This window comes from Chenopodium quinoa, unplaced genomic scaffold (assembly GCF_001683475.1).
Source record: "Chenopodium quinoa cultivar QQ74 unplaced genomic scaffold, ASM168347v1, whole genome shotgun sequence".
NCBI classification, from domain to species: domain Eukaryota; kingdom Viridiplantae; phylum Streptophyta; class Magnoliopsida; order Caryophyllales; family Amaranthaceae; genus Chenopodium; species Chenopodium quinoa.
The window spans coordinates 3,654,046-3,671,306 of record NW_018743574.1 but is presented as its reverse complement, the minus strand read 5'-3'; the positions used below and the strand labels follow the sequence as shown (position 1 = coordinate 3,671,306).

General features: G+C 39.4%; 3 protein-coding genes across 3 annotated transcripts; 1 reads left to right on the top strand and 2 right to left on the bottom strand.

Moving 5' to 3' along the window:
- Positions 1–6,591: 6,591 nt before the first annotated feature.
- On the top strand, positions 6,592–8,963 carry LOC110682119 (methyltransferase-like protein 23). The gene is made up of 8 exons (XM_021858365.1): positions 6,592–6,978; positions 7,070–7,174; positions 7,526–7,612; positions 7,716–7,766; positions 8,179–8,272; positions 8,365–8,449; positions 8,541–8,689; positions 8,783–8,963. The coding sequence occupies exons 1-8, from the start codon at positions 6,832–6,834 to the stop codon at positions 8,806–8,808; spliced, it is 744 nt and encodes a 247-aa protein (XP_021714057.1). The 5' UTR covers positions 6,592–6,831; the 3' UTR covers positions 8,809–8,963.
- A 518-nt stretch (positions 8,964–9,481) lies between these two features.
- LOC110682118 (peroxidase 64-like) lies at positions 9,482–11,384 on the bottom strand. The gene is made up of 4 exons (XM_021858364.1): positions 11,117–11,384; positions 10,809–10,997; positions 10,341–10,503; positions 9,482–10,239 (listed from the first exon to the last, which is right to left on the bottom strand). Exons 1-4 carry the CDS (start codon positions 11,318–11,320, stop codon positions 9,845–9,847), a joined length of 951 nt encoding a protein of 316 aa, XP_021714056.1. The 5' UTR covers positions 11,321–11,384; the 3' UTR covers positions 9,482–9,844.
- A 2,378-nt stretch (positions 11,385–13,762) lies between these two features.
- LOC110682117 (peroxidase 64-like) lies at positions 13,763–15,844 on the bottom strand. Its single transcript, XM_021858362.1, has 4 exons — positions 15,320–15,844; positions 15,029–15,217; positions 14,587–14,749; positions 13,763–14,384 (listed from the first exon to the last, which is right to left on the bottom strand). The coding sequence occupies exons 1-4, from the start codon at positions 15,521–15,523 to the stop codon at positions 13,987–13,989; spliced, it is 954 nt and encodes a 317-aa protein (XP_021714054.1). The 5' UTR covers positions 15,524–15,844; the 3' UTR covers positions 13,763–13,986.
- Between the last annotated feature and the right edge of the window lie 1,417 nt (positions 15,845–17,261).

Below are 17,261 nucleotides of genomic sequence, written 5' to 3'. Positions count from 1 at the left end.
CACTTGTCACATTTTTTCACCATCTCCATTGCATCTGCTTCCAAAGTAGGCCAAAAGTAGCCCTGCCGCCTTGCCCTTTGAGCAAGCATCCTACCACCTATATGAGAAGCACAGAAACCAGAGTGAAGATCATCTAGTATCTCTCGTCCCTTTTCAGGTGTAACACACTTTAAGAAGGGTTGAAGGTACCCCCTCTTGTGAAGTTCTCCCTGTATCATTTCAAAACAGGAGGCTCGTTTTTTCAGTGCTGCCGCCTGTTGAGGATCATCCGGCAGTGTACTGTTTGTCAGATATGCCCTGATTGAATCCATCCAGGTTGAGCTTCTGTCTAGGATTCCAATAGGGTTTTCCTCGATGCTTCTCTTCTCCATTACTTCCCAAAAAACAGTTCGAGGAGTATCGGAGGAGGCGGATGATGCTAATTTTGACAGTGCATCTGCCTGGTTGTTTTCTGATCTCGGCACTTGGATCAGATGGAAATCCTCAAGGGAGCCGACTGCTTGTCGGACCGCCTGTAAATACTTGATCATGGCCGGATGGGTTGCTTCGTATTCGCCATTGTACTGACTCACTATCAATTGTGAATCAGAACAGGCGTCTATTTTTCTTGCCCCTGCCGCCTTGCACATGCGGATCCCGGCTAGTAAAGCTTCATATTCTGCCTCATTGTTTGAAGCCTGAAAACTGAAGCGTAGAGCATACTCGAACCTGTCGCCCTCTGGAGATTGACATACGACGCCTGCTCCACAACCATTTGAAGTAGAGCTTCCGTCCACATATACCTTCCAGACTTGGTCTGGAACTTGAGAGTCAGGAGGACGAGTCATCTCTACAATAAAGTCAGCAAAGGCTTGCCCCTTCACTGCTTTTCTAGGCTCGAAAGTAACTTCGAGGCTCTGTATTTCTATGGCCCATTTGATCATTCGTCTTGACGACTCCATGATGGTAAGGGGTCGCTTGATTGGTTGGTCGGTATACACGACGACTGCATGTGCCAAAAAGTAGGGCTTCAATTTTTTAACAGCCATGAAGAGTGCAAGACCAAATTTCTCCACTAGGGGATACCTCGACTCGGCATTTTTCAGTACGTGACTGACAAAGTAGACCGGGAGCTGACAACCGTCCCTTTCAGCAAGGAGCACAGCGCTTAACGCATGATCAGAGACGGCCAGGTACATGTAGAGATCCTCTTTGGGCAAAGGGCTGACCAGCCTCGGCAAGGAATGCAAGTGAACTTTTAATTTCTGGAAGGCGGCCTCAGCATCCGGCCCCCATTCAAACCTTGCCTTTTTCTTAATTGCCTGGAAAAAGTATAGGCATTTGTCGCCTGATCGGCTTAGGAATCTCCCCAAGGCCGCCAGACAACCTGTTAACTTCTGAACCTCTCGGATGGTACGAGGCGACTGCATGTCAATGACCGCCTGCACCTTCTCAGGGTTCGCCTCTATTCCTCTCTGATTGATAAGGAATCCGAGAAATTTCCCAGACTCAACTCCAAATACACATTTCTTGGGATTGAGCATGACATGGTGCCGCCTGAGTGTGGCGAAAGTTTCTCGGAGGTCCGTCAGATGATCTTTCTGAAGTTTAGTCTTGACAATCATATCATCAATATATGCCTCGACGTTTCTCCCAATCTGATCAAAGAACACTGTGTTTATCATTCGTTGGAAGGTAGCCGGGGCATTCTTAAGACCAAACGGCATGACCGTGTAACAGTATAACCCCTGATCAGTGACGAAGGCCGTCTTCTCCTGATCTTTCTTCCATAAGGGAATTTGATGGAAACCAGAATAGGCGTCCATAAAACTCATCAAGGCATGACCCGCTGTTGAGTCGACCAGGTTATCAATTTTAGGCAGAGGGTAACTGTCTTTGGGGCACGCCTTGTTTAAGTCTGTGTAGTCTACACACATTCGCCAGGTGCCATTCGGCTTTTTAACAAGCACCACATTTGCAACCCAGTCTGGGAAGTAACATTGCCGAATGAACCCTGCATCAAGTAATTTTTTAACTTCGGCGGCTGCCGCCTGACTTCTTTCTTCGCCATGGTTCCGCTTCTTTTGCCGTACCGGCTTCTTTTTCGGATCCACAGCGAGTTTATGTACTGCCAGATCAGGACTAATGCCTGGCATTTCATGGACTTCAAATGCAAAGATGTCCTTGTATTCTTTCAATAGGTTGTGAAAGTCGTCACCAAGGTTTCTCAGAGCAGTCGTCCCAACTTTGACTGTTCGGTCAGGACGTGAGTCGTCTAAGATCAGGTCCGCATGCTCACCAGCCGGCTGAGGGCGGAACTCATCCGACCGCTCCTCTGCCAATGATTGCTATTTTCTTGCTTTTCTTGCGGACTCTGTCTGGGACGCCTTTCTCTTTTTGTCGCCTGTTTCTTGAACAGGCGCACTCTCCTTGACATTGTCAAGGTCTGTTTTTTCTCCACTTGACCCAGTGGCCATAACAGTGGGCTTGACATCCGAGAGATAGCACTCTCGGGCCATCCTCTGATCTCCCCTTAGGGAGCCGACTGTTCCATTATCCCTCTCAAACTTAAGCAGCATAAGAGACGGGATTATAACAGCCTTGGAATTATTCAGGGTTGGTCGACCCAGAATCATGTTGTAGGCCGAGAGTTCCTCTACTACTAGGAACCGGACTACCATGTGTCGTCCTTCCCCTTTTTCGCCCAGGCGAATGGGTAAATCTACTCGTCCCAGTGGGTGGACGACTCCTCCTCCAAACCCTATTAAAGGGTGGGAGGCCGGATGTATGCAGTCCGTCTGATATTTCAGTTTTGACAGACATTTGCTGCTGATGAGATCTGAGGAGCTCCCGGTATCTATGAGTATTCGGCCAACTCTTTGGTTGGCCACTTTACATTCAATAACGAGAGGGTCGTCATGCGGCCCCCTTACCCCTCCTAGATCCTCTTCAGTGATGACAATCTCAGGAAATGTATATTTGGACGGCCGTTCTTGGTGAACGGAATTTACATCTAACCGCCTTATATTATCTTTGTTGCCCCTAATAGTGGGGCCGCCTCCTGAGAAGCCGCCTGCAATGGTGTAGACGACTGCATCATCTGTATCGGAACTGTCGGCCTGTTGATTCTTTTTGGCCGACTGCTTTTTTGAGGAAGTGCTCCCCGTAGATTTCTTGACATAAGTGTCAAGATCACCTTGCTCAGCCAAGCGGTCTAGGTACCGCATGAGACTGATGCAGTCATTGGTGTGATGACCAACGTCATCATGATAAGCACAGATTTTGTCTTGGTTCCGGTTGTTTGCAGAACCCTTCATGGGGACCGGCTTCTCAATTGAGAACCGTCCCTTTATTTCTTTTAGGATAAACTGGTTATCCTTGTTAAACACATACTTTGGGGAGTATGGTTTGAATTCTTTTTTCTTTTTCTGGGCCGGCTGTTTAGAGGAATCAACCGCCCAGACCTCTTTTCTTTTCTCATCTTTGTTAGACGACTGTTTCTGTCGTCCTTCTCTTTTGTCGAACCTTTTCCCGTCCGACTGTTTTATCGTACACAGATCAGTCGCCTGTATATAGGCTTCTGCTTCAATCAAGGCCTCTTGAAGAGTCGCCACCCTTTTTCGAACTAAATCAAATTTGAAGGTAGACCCGTCTTTGAGACCTCTAAAAAAGTCAGTATAAGCTACCTCATCCGGTAACCCTTGAATCTGTATTCTCATCAGGTTGAACCGCCTGATGTAAGAACGAAGCCCCTCCTTCTCGCCCTGCTGAATTGTTCCCAAATCAAGGGTCGTTTTCTTCGCAGGGATGTTCATGGCGAAGTTGGAGGCAAATAAGTAAGCAAGCGTCCTGAAACTGTTTACACAACCAGTCGGCAGGTTGCCGAACCATTGCTGTGCGATTCCCTTGAGAGTCGCTGGGAAACACTTGCACCAAGTGGGATCATCTAACCCTTGAAGGTACATCAGGTTGGTGAATGCCATCAGATGGTCTTCTGGGTTAGTAGTGCCGTCATAGGCGCCTACTAGTACATTTTTACTTTGGCCGGCTGAGCGGCTTCAGTAATTTCCTTGGAGAAGGCCGACGGCTGTTCACCAAGTCTAAGCAACCGTAGCTGCCAGTCCATAGGTTGGACGTTTTTTGCTGCAGGTCCACCAAATGGAGGTGGCTGCATAAAATACTGTTGTTGCGGCACAAATGGTAAGTTTGGTACCGCCTGGGCACTATGAAAGCCGGACTGACGGGAGGTGCCGCCTGACTGACTCTCATGGTACGACTGAGTATGCCTCATCGAGGCATTTCGCAAACTGTCTTGAAAATTTGAAGTAGAAGCCGACTCTGACAATCGGTCACTCTTCTTCTGCTCTAGCAGTAGCCGAGCATCTGTGAACGTTTGCTTTGACCCGTCCGCCTGAATATGACGAACCGGTTTCCTATTTCCCGTAGGATAACGGAATTTTGTGAAATCAAGAGCAGGTGGCTCCCGCTTCTTGGATTTAGGATGAGGAGTCGCCTCTCGCCCTTGAACTGGCTTCCTCTTCAGTGAAGTGGAAGGTTTTTTGGCCGACTGCTCTTTGACTGAAGCAGGCGGCTTTTTGTTGATCAACTCTTGAATCTCTCCCTTGAAGTCCCTCATGAAGGTCATGAGTTCGTTCCTTGTGATGGGAGCAGACCCATCAGTCGGCTGTTGCCGAGCAGGCGGTGCGCCTGCTGGCTCGCTTCCTGTTTGAAGATGCTCCCGTTCCCTCCTTTCGGTATGACGGGTACGTCGGGCCCTTAGGGTCCCGTCTGGAGCTGTATGAGTTTCCACTTCAAATTCACTTTCGGTGTCATGGTCCGACTGAACTCGAGGGTCGTTTAGGGGACGCCTCTCTTCAGGAGTCGGTACAGACTTGGATGCCATCTCTGAAGTACTCTCCCCACAGACGGCGCCAAATGTTTCGGGGTTTTCTGATGTCCTGCGGGAGAGTTACAATTCCGAGACTGGAACCGGACGCCTGTACCTGCAAAATAACGGAGACTCCTGAGAGCTCCGCCTCCAACGGTCAAGTTAGTACCTGATTAAGGAGTAATTAATACGGAAATTAAAGTAATAAGACCTCTCTAGGTGAGAGTGTTTAATGTTGGTAATCTGCTTTGCTAGCGAGATTAGCCGGTTATTAGTGTTCCGTAATGTTTCTGTTCTTCTCTGTTCTTCAGGTGAGATTAATTGCTTGATCAATTGCCTCTCAATTGCTTCATCCCTTTTAATGAGGATTAATTAAGTATTTATAGTCTTGAGAAGCGTGCCACTCTCTAGGTTTAGGGTAAACCTAGGGCTGACCGGGCCTCTAGACAGGATTGGGCCTTGTTGGCCGGTTTTCCCATTTGGCATGGGTGGACACGTGGCGTGCCTCGATTGGTCCGTAGAGGATGTATCTGTGATTGACACGTGGCAGGCTCCTATTGGCCTTCGTGAAGGACACGTGGCGGAACCTGGTTGGTCCACTTGTCAGACTGTTTCGGGGTTTTCTGATGTCCTGCGGGAGAGTTACAATTCCGAGACTGGAACCGGACGCCTGTACCTGCAAAATAACGGAGACTCCTGAGAGCTCCGCCTCCAACGGTCAAGTTAGTATCTGATTAAGGAGTAATTAATACGGAAATTAAAGTAATAAGACCTCTCTAGGTGAGAGTGTTTAATGTTGGTAATCTGCTTTGCTAGCGAGATTAGCCGGTTATTAGTGTTCCGTAATGTTTCTGTTCTTCTCTGTTCTTCAGGTGAGATTAATTGCTTGATCAATTGCCTCTCAATTGCTTCATCCCTTTTAATGAGGATTAATTAAGTATTTATAGTCTTGAGAAGCGTGCCACTCTCTAGGTTTAGGGTAAACCTAGGGCTGACCGGGCCTCTAGACAGGATTGGGCCTTGTTGGCCGGTTTTCCCATTTGGCATGGGTGGACACGTGGCGTGCCTCGATTGGTCCGTAGAGGATGTATCTGTGATTAACACGTGGCAGGCTCCTATTGGCCTTCGTGAAGGACACGTGGCGGAACCTGGTTGGTCCACTTGTCAGACGGTGATTGGTGGATAAAAATCCCCTAATCAGGACTAGTCCCGTGTCAACTAATACTTGGGTCTAACTGTCTAATCCGTAATGGTATTGTGTTACAGAGGAGTATAAGGTGAACACAACTTGCCTTCAATTCACCTTATTTTCATTGAACTTAAATTATTTTGATTGAAGGTATTTAAAGTAATAACTAGTGAGTTAGTTTGAGTGTTACCCCGGATTACTACTTTTATAGTTGTGCAATTGCTAACATATTATTTATTGTGCAAAGTTAAAACATAGTTGACAATTAGTCAAGTGTTCGAATCGTCTCATCCTTGTTGGTTGTGTGGATGACGTGGCATATTAATGTGTTGAGTGGATAACGTGGCATAATAAGAAATTGGGTAAGTGACTTGGCGATTTTTACATCTAAAACAAAGAATCATATCACATCCCCTAGAATCCTATTAGCAACTAAAGGAGTTAGGGTATTTCCAACTCATTTTACACTACTTTAAAGTAATCAAAAGACAAAGAAACAACTTTACTAATTAATATGCATGATAAACAAGTTTCATTGATCATGAACCAAAACCACTAATGAAACTTATTTTTATTAAATTGATTTATCAATAAGCCCCAATTAATCACCATAAAATTGCATTCACATTGTTATTTCAAGTAGCGGTTTAATTTTTAAATTTTAATCTATTTTTCCCGATAAACATATCACATAGATAAAACTTTATTTTCTTAAGCTATAGTGGTACGAGTAAAATTAAAGGATACTCCGTAATAATACTATCTCCGGGTTGAAATGCCCCTGAAACGGAAATATGACGGCAACAACGCGGTTGAAACGGCCGCCGTTTCGCCGGAAGATGACCAAATGACTACCTCTTCTCTCCATTCTTTCGGCGAATCCGAGGACGATAATCATGGCTTCACTATTAAAATCATCGAGGTACTGAATTCTCACTTATCATCTCATATTTTTACTGCTACTATTAATATGAAAATTTTACTCTGATTATTGTATTATGTAATACTTGTAGAATATGAGAGAAGAGTATGGTATGTTTGTATGGCCGTGTAGTGTTGTTCTTGCTGAATATGTTTGGCAACAACGATCCCGCTTTTCTGGAACTTCGGTTACTGAGGTCATTTTTTCATTTTTTTTTAATGATATGCAAATTTGATTTATATAATGCGTGCAATCACTATATAATGTAATTTATGCTATCTACTCTTGAATTTCCTTTATTAAAAACTTGATTGTTGATATTTAATGAGGACTTTTATTATATAATTTCCTTTATTAAAAACTTATTGTTGATGCATTGAGCCATTGATATCTAATGTGGACTTTGATTATGTAATGACATTTGACGAGTAATATTACATTGATATTGCGGAGTGATTAAGAAAACTTAGTCGAGTAGAGGGTGTTTTTGAGTCAGAGAGAGGGCTAGTGTGTGCTGAATTGGGTTAATTTGGGGCTGTGATTGCAGCTGGGTGCAGGAACCTCATTGCCTGGATTGGTAGCGGCGAAAGTGGGGGCAGATGTCACTTTGACTGACGATTCTAAAAGAGTGGAGGTTAAAGGATTTTGTCTCTCACAGCCTAATCGAAGTTACATATAGTTATTTGATGCTAATACTGTATTGTTCACAACTATATGGGTCAATTGCTGTGCTGCAGGTGCTGGAGAACATTAGGAGTGTTTGTGACTTAAATAAGCTGAGCTGTAAGGTAATGTTTGACCCCGTCTTATTTTGCTTCATCGTCTAATTTTGGATAAGTTCCAAAAAGTCTGAAATTTGCTGCATATCGGTTCATGTTGTGTTCAATTGTTTATATGGTTAAAGCAACAAATAGGAAGGAAATAAATCTTGCCAGAAAACTGATTAAATTTTACTTGCATTTGTCTCGATAACATTCATAAATTCATTTAAGAGGAGAAATTTCTCTTGCAATTTAATGATTTATGTGGAAGGGAAGTGTTCTGCTTATTAGAATGACTAACATAAAGATGAAATCTCTTCCCCATATGCCTTTTTGTTTTTGTTTTTATTATTTTAATCGACTATTCAATTTCATCACTCTCTTACCCGTTCAAATTCACATATCTTTGCCTGCTAACCTACTCTTGATCTTGATGCAGGTAAAGGGACTCACATGGGGAATCTGGGAAGCACAGATATTCGAATTGCATCCCCAAATATTACTTGGGGCTGATGTATTGTATGATACCAGTGGTATGAGAAACCCATGCCTTTTCTTTTTGTGCCTTTAATCTTTATACTAGTAAAAGCTTACACTGATACTTTACCTGTTTCATTTAAGCTAGCCTTTGATGATCTCTTCAGCACTGTTGCATTCTTGCTTCAAACTACACCAGGATCAGTTTTTATAACATCTTATCATAATCGAAGGTTTGTATTCTTTTATATTGCCGTATATCATCCACAAAATACCTATATACTTTTGTTTTGGCCTGTCTTTCTTATTCTTATGTATATGCAGTGGACATCATCTTATAGAATTCTTGATGGTTAAGTGGGGTTTAAAATGTATAAAACTCTTGGATGCCTTCTCTTTTATGCCATCTGATAAAGCATCTGGACTTAGTGGTAATATTCAACTAGCTGAAATTGTTTACGTTAGCCAACAGGGTAAGTTGTTTCTGATTGATATTTCTTGTCGGATTTGGATCTTTCATGTTTACATGAATATCTAACTTTATTAGATGGTTCTCTTTGTTACAGTGACATCTTGCTCCAAAGACGGCTGATTAGTGATTACCAATTGCTTTCATCTTCGATGTGGGGTTGTAGTCTTCAAAATACTTCAGATTGAATGCTGCTGTCGTTGTCTGAGACAGCAGTCCTGGGCTAAGGCTGACAATTCCAAACAAATGAACTGATATGCTCAGCCAAAAAAAAAAAATTACAAAACAATGAATTGATATCCAGTTTAGAAAAGCATTTCACTGCAGAAAAAGTTATCATCTACCTGGAATAGTATGCAAGACACTTTCTACGAGTGCCATACTTCAAATTTTGAGGCGTAAGTTGCTGCTTTTTTAGGACTATATGAACAATTTCTGCTGAACTTGATTTTCTGTGAATGTTGAATAATTGTCTTAAATTTTCTTACAAATGTTAGCCAGATATAATTGTCTCACCACAGGTCTCTTTTGTCATGTTGAAGCCTGTTAAAATGAGAGGCTTCATCATTTAAGTCTGAGTAGTTCATCTAGGTGGAAATTTAAACCTCTGTGAGGACTAACAACTCTTTTGAGAGATAGCCTATTGCCTATTGTATTGTCCAAAAATATTTGAGACACATTTGAACTCCTTACTATACTTGAAATGAGCAAAATATTGTCTTTCTTTGTTGTTAATATTGGCGACCATTTTGCACTTTCTATGGGGAGGGGTTTGGGAGGTGAACTTCATTCAAAATTTAAGGTAATTTGTAGCTATTCCATCACAATAGACAATACTGCTATCTGCTTTGTAATACTGAAGCAAGTAGGATACACTTCATGCAAATGACAATGCAGCGCACTGCCACATTCAATCAAGACCTCTTTTCCCTTGTCCAGGGATCTCAACAAATAACCTTATTGTTGATTTTCCTCTGAAAGGATGTTTTTAAGATGGACCTTCTGTAGAAATTCATCCTAGTATGACTGTATGAAATAGGGGAATAAAAGGCTCACACACTGCAAACTAAGGCAATCCATTGTGCTTGATTGCCTTGACTAAACTTTTCTAATGACACATTGTAGTATTTAAATTAGATATCCCAAAGGTGAATGTGCCTCAGTTGACCACTCGGCAATTCTTTCTTACTTCCTGCCCTCCTGTGATGCTGCTCATCTTGATCATAGACTTAGCAAATGCCTCATAGAAAGCTTTCTTGGAACCAGCATATTGGTAAACCAATTTTTTGGTGCTTGGAGAAGTGAGCAAGGTTTGGTCTGATGAAAACAGACTCTTTCCTTGAAGTATTAGCTTGTAATATGTGTTATCAAACATTGTTGGGGAAGGATCCATGTTGGAACCAGCATTTTTCACTTGGCTGTGTGCAGGGCACACTCTTTTTAAGCTGGCAGCGAAGGAAGGATTTATTGAGGGGTCAACGTCATGAGTTGTGTCAAAGTTGTGCAATCGGTTTTGGAATGACGAGCAGTGGGAGAAACCGAGACTGTGTCCACCTGCAGTATGAAGAAGGTTAGTTGAATTCTTTGTATTCTCACTGATAGTCTAGCAATGATGTTAGGGGTTAGGTTACTCCTTCCCCTGTTGTTTTCTTTACCTGAAAGAGCTACTAAATCTCCGAGGTTTAGGCCTCTTTGAGAGAAACTTTGTTGGAGCTGAGATAAGTTGAATGTGGGTGCTGGAAGTTGTCTTGTTTCACTGGCAAGGGATGTTCTCCCATCTTTCCTTCCTTTAGGCACATACCAAGTGGGACCACCTGCCTGTAAACATGAGAATGAAGCTAGTTTGTGAGAGAATTACAGATGCTGGAGAATCATTTTGATCGAGGATCGTTTCTGAGGTGTTAGGTATCTTTTAAATCTATGAAATTAATTAGAAGAGGTAGATGAAGGAAAATATATGTTAACTATAAGAAAAAAAAAAAAAAAAAGAAAAGAAAAGTGGGACAAGTTGGGTCATCACTGAAGACTATGTTCTTAGGACTTACAGCATTTGCTTTTTTATTTTTCCGTTTTCTTAATTTCTATTAAAATGTGCTATAAAGCTATGTGTACTGTTTACTTACAAGGACTACTGCATCCCTTGCAGCTAAAGCCAATATGTCAGCGCATGAGACAACTCCTGGACAAGCAGCTTCTACCGCCTTCTTTGCATTGTCAATGACAAAAAACGCATGCAGTGAAAGGTTTGGAGGGCCGGATTTCTCTACTTTGCTGTTCCCAAATTTGTCTAGCAGCACAGAAGCATCACATCCCTTTAAAGGAGAAAAAAGATTTTTTTTTTCCATCAGTTGCACACATACAAACATAAAACTCACACATGATGAGACAAAGTTAAAATATGCTGGCAAAGTTTGTAGGGCGAGATTTATACCCTTATGAAGCAATCATGGAAATGCAGGCGAAGCAGGGCAGCTGGGACTGTTTTATCTTCTGTGAATGCTTCCTTGACTACATTTGTGACGATATCCTCCACTGAAGGACATGTCTTATCATAGTAATTTGAGCTCAAAGCATCACCAAGGGAAAACACTGAGCAAAGAAGAAGGGAGCTGAAGACTGCAACTGCAATTGCCATGGTTAGACTCTCTGAACTGTTACTTTCTCTTAGTTTATTGTTGTAAATGAAAAGGGTACGAATGAGTATTTATAGGTACATGAAGAGAGAGGGAGTGAGTGAAGGTGATATAGAGATACTGGCATAGAGAGTGACAGAATAACAGAGTTGTTAATGTGACAGATTTTGGATGCTGGTTTACTAGTGAATTAGTTCAGCCTAATGGTGATGAGTAATATTTAAGCATCCTCATCAGCAGAAATTCTGATTATATCTCCACTTTTATTCCTCAACTTTTCCCCAAATTATCAAGGTTACTTTTACTTGGTCTCTCCTGAACCTTCTGCATGTGATCCTATAGTGGTTGAGGACTCGAAGTTGACCGTGTCCTCACATGAGGTAGCTAGTAATGATTCTTCAACCAGGAGATTAATTCTGTTTCAATATCACATTTATTGCATGAAGTGCTTGTATATTCCATTCTTGCAATGTGAGTGTCAATCGATTGTTCTTAACGTTCCATTGTTTTTCTTGCAACATTTTCCACACAATGCAGTTTCATTCGATTGGCCTGTAATAATTTTATCTTGATTAAGCTACGCTAATCTTAGTTATTCGAACTCTTCAAAAGTGATCTACTCGTTAGAGTTTTATCAACTAGGACGTGTTATGACTGTCGTTTCTGTCACTATCTTTCGCCTTTCGCCATTAGACACGGGCATATGGGACTAAGGGATAATAATTGGAGAGTTAAAGAATGAGAAAGTATTAACTGTATGAGATGATAGGATAATAATCCTCGTGATTTGTTTGATAGGTGTATATTTGTTTCTTTTTGTGCCAAGTCAAAAAGAAATGTTACTTTGAAGGGATGTGACTGAAAAAAACACTTGGTTAGAATTGAGCTATCACGTTCGTTAATCACTGTTTCCTCTTTAATGCTTGCTGTTTAAGCTACAATTATTATTATGAAGAAATAATGCAGGGCTCAAGCTAATAAGTAATAACAGATTAACAGATACTTCAAATCAGGTAGTAGGATCACAAATTTAAGCAGCTACTAGACGAGAAGATACAGATTAGCTGCAAAGTAGTACTTTAGTAGTTAATAATGCGTACTGTTAGGCTAACGAGTGACGACTGTATACTGAATTGACTGCGCTTCTCATTGTCGGTGTTCTGCATTATGGCTTTACCAAGTCTGTGTCGGCAACTGATGAGTGTTGGCCCGTTAACTCCGATGTATACGCATAAAATATTTACAATTTTTTATTCGGGCATGTAAAATGTGAGAGAGTGTAATTTTATATGCGAGTGTAAAATGGTCATTGTTCGTTCTTTACTTGAATATATTCAAAGATTATTTTGTGTTTCCTTCAAAGTTAGAAAAGGTTATTAATGTCCCTCGTAACTTTACGAATGTACTAATGGTTGTCTCCTAAAAATACTTGCTCCAACGGGCTATTTTTTTGGAGATAGAAAATACAAAGTATGATGTATTTGTATGTTTAAGATATGACAAATTACAATTATTTCCCTAGTAGTAGGAGGGATATATATGTTTTCAATAGCTATGAATATATTTAGGAAAAATCCAATAATAGTATGTTAATCTGGTTATCCTTGGAATTATGGTGTTTTTGTTACTTCTTTTATCTCTTCTAATACCAACTTCTCTAACTCGTTGCATTGCTACTTGTATGAAATTTCAATGTGATGCATGTTGAAAACTACTAAAAACGTTAAGGAGGTTAAATAAATCGTGTATCACATCCAAATGAAAGTTGCTGGTTTCGTTTTCACTTCTTGTCTTTGTGATTTGATATTACTTTCGTAACTTGTTTCCAACTTTTCAAGTACGAGTATGACTTGAACATAAACCTTTCTGTTCACTACTTTTAATTAGAAGTTGAGCGGCAAACTGAGTTGCTAATCAAGGAGTTACTCAAGATGATAAGCTCGCAATCTTGCATGATGGAGTCCCTTTAGAACTAAGCACAGTAGAACTACTAGGTTGATCATGCAATTAGGGAAAGAAGGAAAGAGTGGGAACTAGTACGTAGGTTGTGTTTTGTCTTTGTCATCACTACCACCAGACATGGTGGCCTGGTGGCATGTGATTGTGTGAGAGGGAGGGCCAACGAGCGTTTGCTGGTCTATAAGTACACTCGAGTTTATAGATAGAAATCAAACTCAAAAAATTCTAAAATATTTCCTTAAATTAGTCTTTAAGATGTGAAATAATTTAACAGTAATTGATGTTCTTAATATAATTGGATTTTTCACAAAGCGCTATCATGAATATTGTTTCAAAAAATGACCTTATAATGAAATAATCAAGCTGTTTACTAGAAGCAGCATCCTTCTTGTGGTTGGCTAATCTTCTTTACTATAAATCTTTAATAGCTATTAAGAATTTGCTTAGTATTTTAGCAAGATTACCTTAATGAACAGGGGATTTCCTTCAGAAACAACGCGTTCTGATTGTTTACTCAATAAGAGTTAAAAAAATTTAACTTCATTTTCAATTCTATTCTGTTACAAATCTCACAACAGCTATCAGCTAGTATATAATCTGGAACTGGAAACAAAACATGCTTTCACGAAGTAAAGGCAATACAATGAACATTTGATTGCCTTGATTTTTTTTAAAAATGTTGCACATTTAACTTATTAGACACAAGCCCTTATGAATTGACCTTTCGACAGTTCTTTCTAATCTCCTGTCCTCCATTGATGCTGCTCATTTTAATCATAGACTTAATGAATGCTTCATAGAAAGCTTCCTTGGAACTAGCATATTTGTAGACCAAGTGTTTAGTACTTGGAGCAGTGAACAAAGCTTGGTCCGAAGAAAACAGGCTCTTTCCTTGGAGAATTAGCTTGTAGTATGTATTGTCAAACATTGTTGGGGAAGGATCTAGGTTTGAACCGGCTTTCTTCACTTTGTTATGTGCTGGGCAGACTTTCTCTAGGCTTGCAGCAAAGGATGGATTGATGGAGAGATCAATGTCATGAGTTGCATCGAACTTGTTCAATCGGTTTTGGAATGATGAGCAGTGGGAGAAACCTAGACTGTGTCCACCTGCATTGAAGAACAATTGTCATTGTTATTGTTCGTTCTGTCTTTCTGGTCTGTCACAGTTAAATCAGGCCCTGCTTTTATCAAAGTATCTTTAAGGGAAAATAATCGAACAAAACAATTTCAGGTTACGTCAGGTTAAGTATAGAAAACTTCAGATCAATTCAAAATTTCGGGTGGTGATAGAATGTTGTCCTGTGTTTACCTGAAAGTGCTACCAAATCTCCGAGGTTAAGGCCTCTCTGTGCAAAACTTTGTTGAAGTTGAGATAGGTTGAAGGTGGGTGCTGGAAGTTGTATTGTTTCACTAGCAAGCGATTTTCTTCCATCCTTCCTTCCTTTAGGCACATCCCAAGTAGGTCCACCAGCCTTTATGAGAAATACAATCAATTAATACAAATATACTTCGTATAAAAGATGATCATTATTATAAAGTTGAAGTTGAGTGATGGGAATTTTTATGATGAGAATGTTACATTATCTACAACTTTTAATTGCATGCATATACTTTAAAGTTTCCTAGATAAACATACTTATAGAAACACTGCTGCTTACAGATTAATTTTTTATGATCATGTGAAAACATTCTCATATATAATGGCCTGCCTTTTTTGTGTGATCTTTACAGAAAGTTTATTGTTTACTTACAACGACGACTGCATCCCTTGCAGCGAGAGCCAGTATGTCAGAACACGAGACAACTCCGGGGCAAGCATCTTCCACCGCCTTCTTTGCATTGTCAATAACAAAAAATGCATGCAGTGAAAGATTTGGAGGTCCAGATTTCTCTACTTTGTTGCTCCCATCTTTGTCAAGCAGCACTGAAGCATCGCATCCCTGCAAACAGATTTAACTCTATTAAGCATTTGAATTTATCTATACAAATATGAAATGTATGGAAAAGGAAATATATTCTGGCAATGCAAGCTGATTTAGTACCCTAATGAAACAGTCATGAAAATGCAAGCGAAGCAGAGCAGCTGGGACTGTTTTATCTGTCTGGAATGCTTCTTTGACTGCATTGGAAATGATATAATCGACATCAGGACACGTCTTAGCGTAGTGATTTAAGCTTAAAGCATCTCCTAGGGAAAATGCAGAGAAGATTAGTAGCAAACTGAAGATTGCAGCAGAAATAGCCATGTTAATGTTTATGATTGTGATGAATATTATTATTGCTGTTTTCTCTGCTGTTTTTTGTTGATGAAGTTGAAGTGAATATTACTATAGGCATATATAGTGTGACAGTAGTAAAAAGGAGATTGATAGAGAACGACAGAGTAACAGAGTTGGTTATTAAAAGGCTTAAGATGTTGTTGGTTGACAACAGTAAATTAGTTCAGCCTAATAGGTGTTGATGTTTATTGTTGAAGCATCCTCTTTATAGATACAAAAAATTTAGAGGAATTCTAATACTTTTTGAGGTTTTTACTTGCGAATGAGAAACAAGGGAAAGATAGAAAATTAAATATTATTAATTATGTTTTTTTGCTTATGTATATTATTGTTGATTTGAAGTCTTTATTATAGTACTGGTATTTATTTGGCATTGAAGTCATCAAATTATGATCCTAAATTTGTCAAAAAATGAAGTTTCAAATTACTTGTCATTTTTTTAAATCAAATTTATCTACAATAAGGGTTTAATATGGTGCAATCATGTACACCATATTAAACCCTTTAAATTTTGAGGAGTTACCTTTCAATTATTAATTAGTTTGTCAAAGTGGAAATTAATATCGTTACTTCGTAATAAAACACTTACACGGTATATTATTAGGAAAATTATCTAGCTGACCATGAAGTTTAATGAAATACTTAAATTGACCACATGCTCCTACGAGTTACAACTTAATTAAATCGAGAATAAAAATTACGAAGTACTCTCCCGTTTCATAATTAGAAGCTTGTTGTTCAAAATTAGAAGTCTGTTTCTATTTATAGATAATACTTTTTGACAATAATACCCCCATTTTGATGATTTGTCATCTTTTTTTTTTTAATTTTTTTTTATAATTTTTTTGTACTTTGGGCATTAATTTCCAACACTTTCTCTCTCCACTTGTTCAATAATTCTCAACTACCTTTTCTTTGCTCTATTTCTCTCTAACCACATATCATATTTGTACTCTCAACTAACTTCCTTAATTTCCGTGAAAATTGGAAAATAAGCTTCTAATTATGAAACGGAGAGAGAGTACTATGTATTGGAATGTTACTATTAAAATATGTTCCACAATTTTTGTTGCCTTATGTCATTTTTAATTCTTTATTTCTACATATTAGACTTTTGTTTCTTTCTACAAAGACATGTAAAAACGATAAAAATAGCGGATAAAAAATAAAAAAAAACCCGAGCAACAATTAGGAACTTTAGGGTATGTTCTCATTGACTGAACTGCGCTGAGCTGAACTGAAATCAATTGATATTTTATGAGAGAAGGAAATACAAGCTGAACTGAAAATAAACGTATGAGAACATCTGAACATGCCCTGAGAAGACATATATATGTTTTATTTTTAATAGAAAAATTTAAATGTGTTAATTTTTATTTAATCAGAATTTAATTGTGTTGACTTTATTTGCAGAGGAAATTAAATTAAACTCTTTATTATTTTATTTTTTTTTATATAGGAAAATTCATTTTTTATATTATTTCCATAAGTGGGAAAAACCCCATATTTTCCATTTTCCCGGTAAATTTAACGACTACCAAAATTAAATAAAATTCACGGAGTACTTCCTTAAAAAAATAAAAAAAAATAATAATAACAATAATAATAATAAAAAAAAATCACGGAGTATTCTGAAGAAAATAGCAAAGCCGTTAGCCGCTCACAACACAACACAACACAAAACCCTTATCCCTTAATCCCTTAT

Excerpts from the sequence above, each read along its gene's own strand:
- LOC110682119 (XM_021858365.1), top strand. The coding sequence starts at position 6,832 with ATGCCCCTGAAACGGAAATATGACGGCAACAACGCGGTTGAAACGGCC. Across the intron at positions 8,450-8,540 it reads ACATCTTATCATAATCGAAG|TGGACATCATCTTATAGAAT; the intron begins GTTTGTATTCTT and ends ATGTATATGCAG. Across the intron at positions 8,690-8,782 it reads TGTTTACGTTAGCCAACAGG|TGACATCTTGCTCCAAAGAC; the intron begins GTAAGTTGTTTC and ends TCTTTGTTACAG.
- LOC110682118 (XM_021858364.1), bottom strand. The coding sequence starts at position 11,320 with ATGGCAATTGCAGTTGCAGTCTTCAGCTCCCTTCTTCTTTGCTCAGTG. Across the intron at positions 10,998-11,116 it reads TCCATGATTGCTTCATAAGG|GGATGTGATGCTTCTGTGCT; the intron begins GTATAAATCTCG and ends TCTCCTTTAAAG. Across the intron at positions 10,240-10,340 it reads AGATTTAGTAGCTCTTTCAG|GTGGACACAGTCTCGGTTTC; the intron begins GTAAAGAAAACA and ends TTCATACTGCAG.
- LOC110682117 (XM_021858362.1), bottom strand. The coding sequence starts at position 15,523 with ATGGCTATTTCTGCTGCAATCTTCAGTTTGCTACTAATCTTCTCTGCA. Across the intron at positions 15,218-15,319 it reads TTCATGACTGTTTCATTAGG|GGATGCGATGCTTCAGTGCT; the intron begins GTACTAAATCAG and ends ATCTGTTTGCAG. Across the intron at positions 14,385-14,586 it reads AGATTTGGTAGCACTTTCAG|GTGGACACAGTCTAGGTTTC; the intron begins GTAAACACAGGA and ends TCTTCAATGCAG.